The sequence below is a fragment of the Vigna unguiculata genome, chromosome 7 (genome assembly GCF_037176805.1).
Source record: "Vigna unguiculata cultivar grain cowpea cultivar isolate G323 ecotype 2 chromosome 7, ASM3717680v1, whole genome shotgun sequence".
Lineage (NCBI taxonomy): Eukaryota > Viridiplantae > Streptophyta > Magnoliopsida > Fabales > Fabaceae > Vigna > Vigna unguiculata.
The window spans coordinates 26,087,058-26,093,332 of record NC_140798.1 but is presented as its reverse complement, the minus strand read 5'-3'; the positions used below and the strand labels follow the sequence as shown (position 1 = coordinate 26,093,332).

At 39.6% G+C, this 6,275-nt stretch overlaps 1 protein-coding gene across 1 annotated transcript; it reads right to left on the bottom strand.

Moving 5' to 3' along the window:
• Positions 1-247: 247 nt before the first annotated feature.
• Positions 248-5,195, bottom strand: LOC146884716 (uncharacterized). Its single transcript, XM_085675456.1, has 2 exons — positions 4,307-5,195; positions 248-2,911 (listed from the first exon to the last, which is right to left on the bottom strand). Exon 2 carries the CDS (start codon positions 2,017-2,019, stop codon positions 727-729), a length of 1,293 nt encoding a protein of 430 aa, XP_085531582.1. The 5' UTR covers positions 2,020-2,911; positions 4,307-5,195; the 3' UTR covers positions 248-726.
• Between the last annotated feature and the right edge of the window lie 1,080 nt (positions 5,196-6,275).

Below are 6,275 nucleotides of genomic sequence, written 5' to 3'. Positions count from 1 at the left end.
CACTACTGGCCATTCTCCATACTAAGTGATGGACGTCCTTGGTGTAGGAGAGGAAGGAGATCCATGGAAGACACCAAAAAGAAGATGAAATGCAGCGGAAATGAAGATAAGAGCAAGAAGAGCTCTAGGCAATGGAGGTTTTTGGTGAAGATGAAGAGTAGAAGTGAAGCTATGGTATGGAAGGTGGCTAGAGGAGATGAAGGAGAAGATTAGCCATGTGTGCTCTCAAAATAATAGAAGAGTGGAGTGATCTCAACACAAACATTCTATTAGAAATTTCAAGAGTTAAAATGTACAAATGGTCTACTTTTGGCTTTTATATGTGAGCCTAAAAGCTAGACTAATTCTTGGCCCTTAGATTAAGCTTGGAGGAGAAGCTTTAATCATCACCCTTGGATGGTGGCTTGGAGAAGGAGGCATCTTCCTAGCCTTTGGATGAAGGCTTGGAAAAGAAGACACTCTCTTAGCCCTTGGATGAAGGAGGCACATGGGTGGAGTGTGGACTTGGCTCCATGGGATGCATGATCCATGAGGTGTAGGAAGGAATGTTGACTTCCACTTAGTCTACCTTTGACCTTTGGTAGCTCATGGCCAAATCTCTTATTGGGCTTAGTCAAGCCCAATTTTATCAATTTTACTACACAATGTTTGACTTATTATTCTCGAAAAACAAGGCCTAAACAATGGCCCAATTTAAATCTAAACTATGGTCTTCCATGCATTAACTCATATTTTGTAGATTTCTTTGGCCCATGTGAATAAAGTGAAAAGCCCATGATTGACTTGATCATCTTGTGAGAGGCCCATGTGGATCTTCTTCATCATGCTTCTAGTGATTGAGCCTCGAGGTGGGCTTGCGCTTGTTGATGCATTTGAGCTTAGGCTTATTGGGATCACATCATCCCCTCCCCCTTGAAGAGGATTTGCCCTCAAATCTTGGTGTTCATCATCCATGGATCCTACAAAAGGAATTAAATGAGATATATTGAAAGTGGAATGAACACCATACTGATAAGTAGGAGGATATCTAAAGTAGAGGACAAAAGAAGGTCTTGTTGTATTGTTGAAAGTTACTTGAAGATGAACAAGATCTACTTCACAAAAATAATTTTGTGTACTTTGAGTTGTCTCAAACCTAGTAGGCAACATTAACTCAAAGTTTGATTTTGCAAAATCTTTTGAGGAGTTTAAAACAATGGGAAGGGAAATTGGCTTGAAAAACTTAGCAAAAGTAAATATTGGTTTGAAGAAATGAGAATGATTGATGAAATGAGAAGAGTTAAAAGATTTGAGCACTCCCTTTAAAATTCCTAATTCAATGAGAATTGTGGGGTTTGGAGGTGCCTTTAGTAGCACTCCTTTGTTGAGTAGGATTTCTTCTTCCTCTTTCTCTTTCTTTTCAAGCTCTATTTTTGCTCTCTTTTCTCTCAATGCCTTGTCAAATTCTTTCCTTTCCTCTTCCTCTCTATCTCTTCTTTTCTTCTCCTCTTGCTCTTTTTGCACATGGTCTCTTTGCTTTTTAATTTCTCTTTGCTTTTCAATTTCTCTTTTCTTACTCAAGAGCAAGTCAAGTTTATCTTTAAAATCTCTTTCTTGACGAGAAAACTTCTTTAGATTTTGAATGAATGCATCTCCTATATCAATGAAGTTTTCTAGTCGAGACTGTTGCTCTCGAGTGATCCTATATGAAGAGGGAACAAAATGTTTCCACATGCATGCTTTTAGTTCATAAAAGGTATTAATGCATGATGCTCTTCCCTTTTCCACTTGAAATTGCCTTTGATGCCACCACTCACATGCACGTCCTACAAATCTAGAAATAACATGCCTAAGAATATCATACTGACTATATCTATTAAAGAATGGTTGCACCAACTTCTCTATATCCCACATCCAATCTATGAATGATAGTGGACCTATATCCTCCCCAAAGAATGGAATGTCACTATGAAATGTATGATGCAACTCATGACTATCATGCTTATGCAACCTAGGACTATATGTAGAATATGTACTCATGATGATTGAATGAACTTATGCACTTGGATAAATGGGTGAAAGAAGAGGACTAGCACAAGTGTACCTCCAGGTAAGCGAGGTGAGTCTCACGGACTTCTTAAGTACCAAGGCCAATCCTTGCCAAGGTTACACTTGAAAAAGTACTCAAAGTTCACACAAATGTTCAAGTAATAAGTAGATAGAATCACATGAGGCAAAACACACAACAAGCATAAACAAGACTCAAAGAAAAGAAAAGACTAACACTAAAAACGAACCCCTAAATGGCAAAAATTTTAGAGACTTTGGTCTCACAAATTAAAACCACTAAGCGTCTAATCTATGCGACCTAAAAGCAAGGTGAGAAAGCACTTAGAACTTTCAACACACTCACTTACTAAAACGTTGCACTATAATATGAAAAAAAAGGTTCTACTTAGGAGATGGGATTGAACACCTTTGGTTCCCCAAGACACCTAAGTAGGCCATGGATACAATTGAGAACTTGAAAGCAAATTTGGTTCACTAATTTGGTACTCAAAATGAAGCAACCTCAAGCCACTTAATATCTCAAATTTTGATGCTCAAAAGATGCAATTTCACAATCAAGGAGGCTTCAAAATGGTACCAAATATATGTGCCAAAAAGAAGTATAAAGTACAAAGAAATAAAGCCAAAAATAAGAAACAATGCAACTCCAAATGTGCTGCCAAAGTGCTGCCAATTTGCACAAAATCAAGAGCCAAGAGCTTGGCTTGTAGCCTCCTTTTGATTTGAACAAAGACCACCACCAAGTAAGGCACTTGTAAGCACCTAAAGCCACCAAAATGAAGTGCAAAATAGCAACTATAGCCTTGTTTTTAAGGCCAAAACAGCCACCAAACCTGCACCAAAAAACAAAATAGCAAGAAAACTATACCAAGCAATGGAGTTAGCACACACTCTCTCAAATGAATAGGTCCAAAACTCTCAATAGGTGAGGAAAAGGATAAGCACACAAGCTAAAATTCTACTTCAATATCCACCACCTAAGATGCTACCAAATCATAGAAACCATTCTAAACTTCATAGCATCATCAATCACAACCAATAACCAAGAGTCAAGTATATGAACCCAAACAAAGGAGAAAGCAAGAAAAGCTAATTAGAAATGTTAAACCAAAAGAGAATTGAAATGAAACATGACTAGAAGGAGATTCAAGAAGTGACAAGCAAGAAATTAAAGGCTGGAAAGAAAGGCAAGCACCACAAAAAGGAACCTAGAAATGCACTAGAATAGATGAAAAAAAAAACTTAAAATAGTGAAGAAAAAGTGCTCAAAAACAGCCACTGTACTCATTGCAATTTTGTGCCAAATTGAGGGAATAAATTCCACTTCTATTGAAGGCAAACTCAAGCCAATATAGAGTACACAATCAAGGAATCAATTAGAATAACAAAGAGCACTTAAAAGCACCACAAATCGCACAAAACAGCAGTAAAACATAAAATTCCCGAGATCACTGCGCCAGAAAACGTGAAAATTTTCCTCAACTTCGCCGATTTTTCATTTTTTTTGTACTCAACATTTTTGAATGATTCTTTTTTTGTATGTTTCGTCTGGATGTTAGCTAAATGAGGAAAAATTCAGATTAAAATTTGGACCAGGCAGTAAGTCATGACAAATCTCAAACAGTAGGTGTGCGTGCAGTGAAATCTGGAAAAAACAGACTGGAGCAGAATTGCTCACGGAAATTGTAAGATGTTCTATGAAAATTCAAGATGAATGAACTTGATTATGATCTAAAATCAAGTATGAATCATAGAAGAACATCTTAAACACTCAAAAGCACAATCCAATCGGTGAAATGGACGAAAAACAGTGAGACCATTGCCTTACACATCCACAAGCATCACTTGAAGTTCATAGCTCATTTTGTGTGATGTAGGACTTGGTTCTCATCAAGCAAGTGCAGAATTCAGCCATATGAACGAAAATTAAGATGAATTAAAGTGCTAAAACATGACTTAAGACAAAACACAATATAAGGAACTGAAAATTGAAAGATGCACCGATTAAAATGAAGAAAAACAGCAAGGAAGAAAAGAACAAGTGCTGGAAAACGAAAATGGAACCTAAAAACAGATTTGCACCAATGAAGCAAGGAGTACTACAAGATGAATCAATGGAGATTCATGTAGCCTCAATGTCAAACGGTGGAGAGCATAAAAAACATGAAAAAAACAGCAGCAAAAGTGAAGAAAACAGTGGAGAAGAGAGACAAAACGGAAATTGAAACAAGAGACAAGTATGGACCAAGAACCTTACCCAAACCAAGAGGATGGATGCACCAAAGGCTTGGATGGCTCTAGATACCAATTGATGGACGTCCTTGGTGTAGGAGAGGAAGGAGATCCATGGAAGACACCAAAAAGAAGATGAAATGCAACGGAAATGAAGATAAGAGCAAGAAGAGCTCTAGGCAATGGAGGTTTTTGGTGAAGATGAAGAGTAGAAGTGAAGCTATGGTATGGAAGGTGGCTAGAGGAGATGAAGGAGAAGATTAGCCATGTGTGCTCTCAAAATAATAGAAGAGTGGAGTGATCTCAACACAAACATTCTATTAGAAATTTCAAGAGTTAAAATGTACAAATGGTCTACTTTTGGCTTTTATATGTGAGCCTAAAAGCTAGACTAATTCTTGGCCCTTAGATTAAGCTTGGAGGAGAAGCTTTAATCATCACCCTTGGATGGTGGCTTGGAGAAGGAGGCATCTTCCTAGCCTTTGGATGAAGGCTTGGAAAAGAAGACACTCTCTTAGCCCTCGGATGAAGGAGGCACATGGGTGGAGTGTGGACTTGGCTCCATGGGATGCATGATCCATGAGGTGTAGGAAGGAATGTTGACTTCCACTTAGTCTACCTTTGACCTTTGGTAGCTCATGGCCAAATCTCTTATTGGGCTTAGTCAAGCCCAATTTTATCAATTTTACTACACAATGTTTGACTTATTATTCTCGAAAAACAAGGCCTAAACAATGGCCCAATTTAAATCTAAACTATGGTCTTCCATGCATTAACTCATATTTTGTAGATTTCTTTGGCCCATGTGAATAAAGTGAAAAGCCCATGATTGACTTGATCATCTTGTGAGAGGCCCATGTGGATCTTCTTCATCATGCTTCTAGTGATTGAGCCTCGAGGTGGGCTTGCGCTTGTTGATGAATTTGAGCTTAGGCTTATTGGGATCACATTACTAAGTCCCCGATTGCGAATGATCGTGGATATAGGTTTGCGTTATACTTTCTGGCAGCTCTTTGTTTGGCAGCTAAGTTGCGTATCTGGGCTTTTTCTCTAAGTTCGGGTAGGAGGTCGAGATGAGTGGCCATGTTTTGGTGGTTGTGGGTTGGGTTGTATACTTCTCGGTGCAGGGATGGTTCACCAATTTCAACCGGTATCATGGCGTTTGCACCGTAAACTAGGCTGAATGAGGATTCGTTTGTTGATGACTGAGGGGTGCACCTATAAGCCCATAGCACTTCTACTAACTCTTCGGGCCATCGGCCTTTGGCGCTATCTAATCTCTTACGCAGTTCCACTAGGATAACCTTGTTGACCGCCTCTGCTTGTCCATTAGTTTTCGGGTGTTCTACAGAACTTGTGATGTGTTTGATGCCCAAGCCAGTGTAGAACTTGGCTAGCTCCTTATCTATAAATTGTCGGCCATTGTCGGTGATGATGGTGTGTGGGATGCCATATCTACATATAATATCTTTCCAAACAAACTACTGAACTTGCTGGGCCGTGATAGTGGTTAGTGGCTTGGCTTCTATCTATTTGGTGAAGTACTCGACGGCTACGATCAGGAATTTCACTTGCCCCTTGTCGGGTGAGAAGGGGCCAAGGATATCCATTCCCCATTTAGCGAAGGGCCATGGGGATAGTATGTGGTGGAGTTGTTCTTGCTTCTGGTGGATGAGGTTGCCATGTTTTTGGCATGGTTTGCACTTTCTGACATAGTCCTGGCAGTCTGCTTCTATAGTCGGCCAGAAGTACCCGGCTCTAAGGACTCTAGTAGCCATTGTACGTGCGCCGGAATGGTAGCCGCAAATGCCTTCATGTAGCTTTTTAATAATATATTGTGCTTGCTCTGTCGTGACACATTTGAGGAGAGGTTGGCCGTACCCGCGTTTGTAAAGGTCATCGCCTATCATGGTATACCTGACGGCCTTAGCCAGCCAAGTTTTGTCCGCATCTTGTGGGTGGTTGCCGGTTTTTAGGTATTGGATATAGGGGGT

Excerpts from the sequence above, each read along its gene's own strand:
- LOC146884716 (XM_085675456.1), bottom strand. The coding sequence starts at position 2,019 with ATGAGTACATATTCTACATATAGTCCTAGGTTGCATAAGCATGATAGT.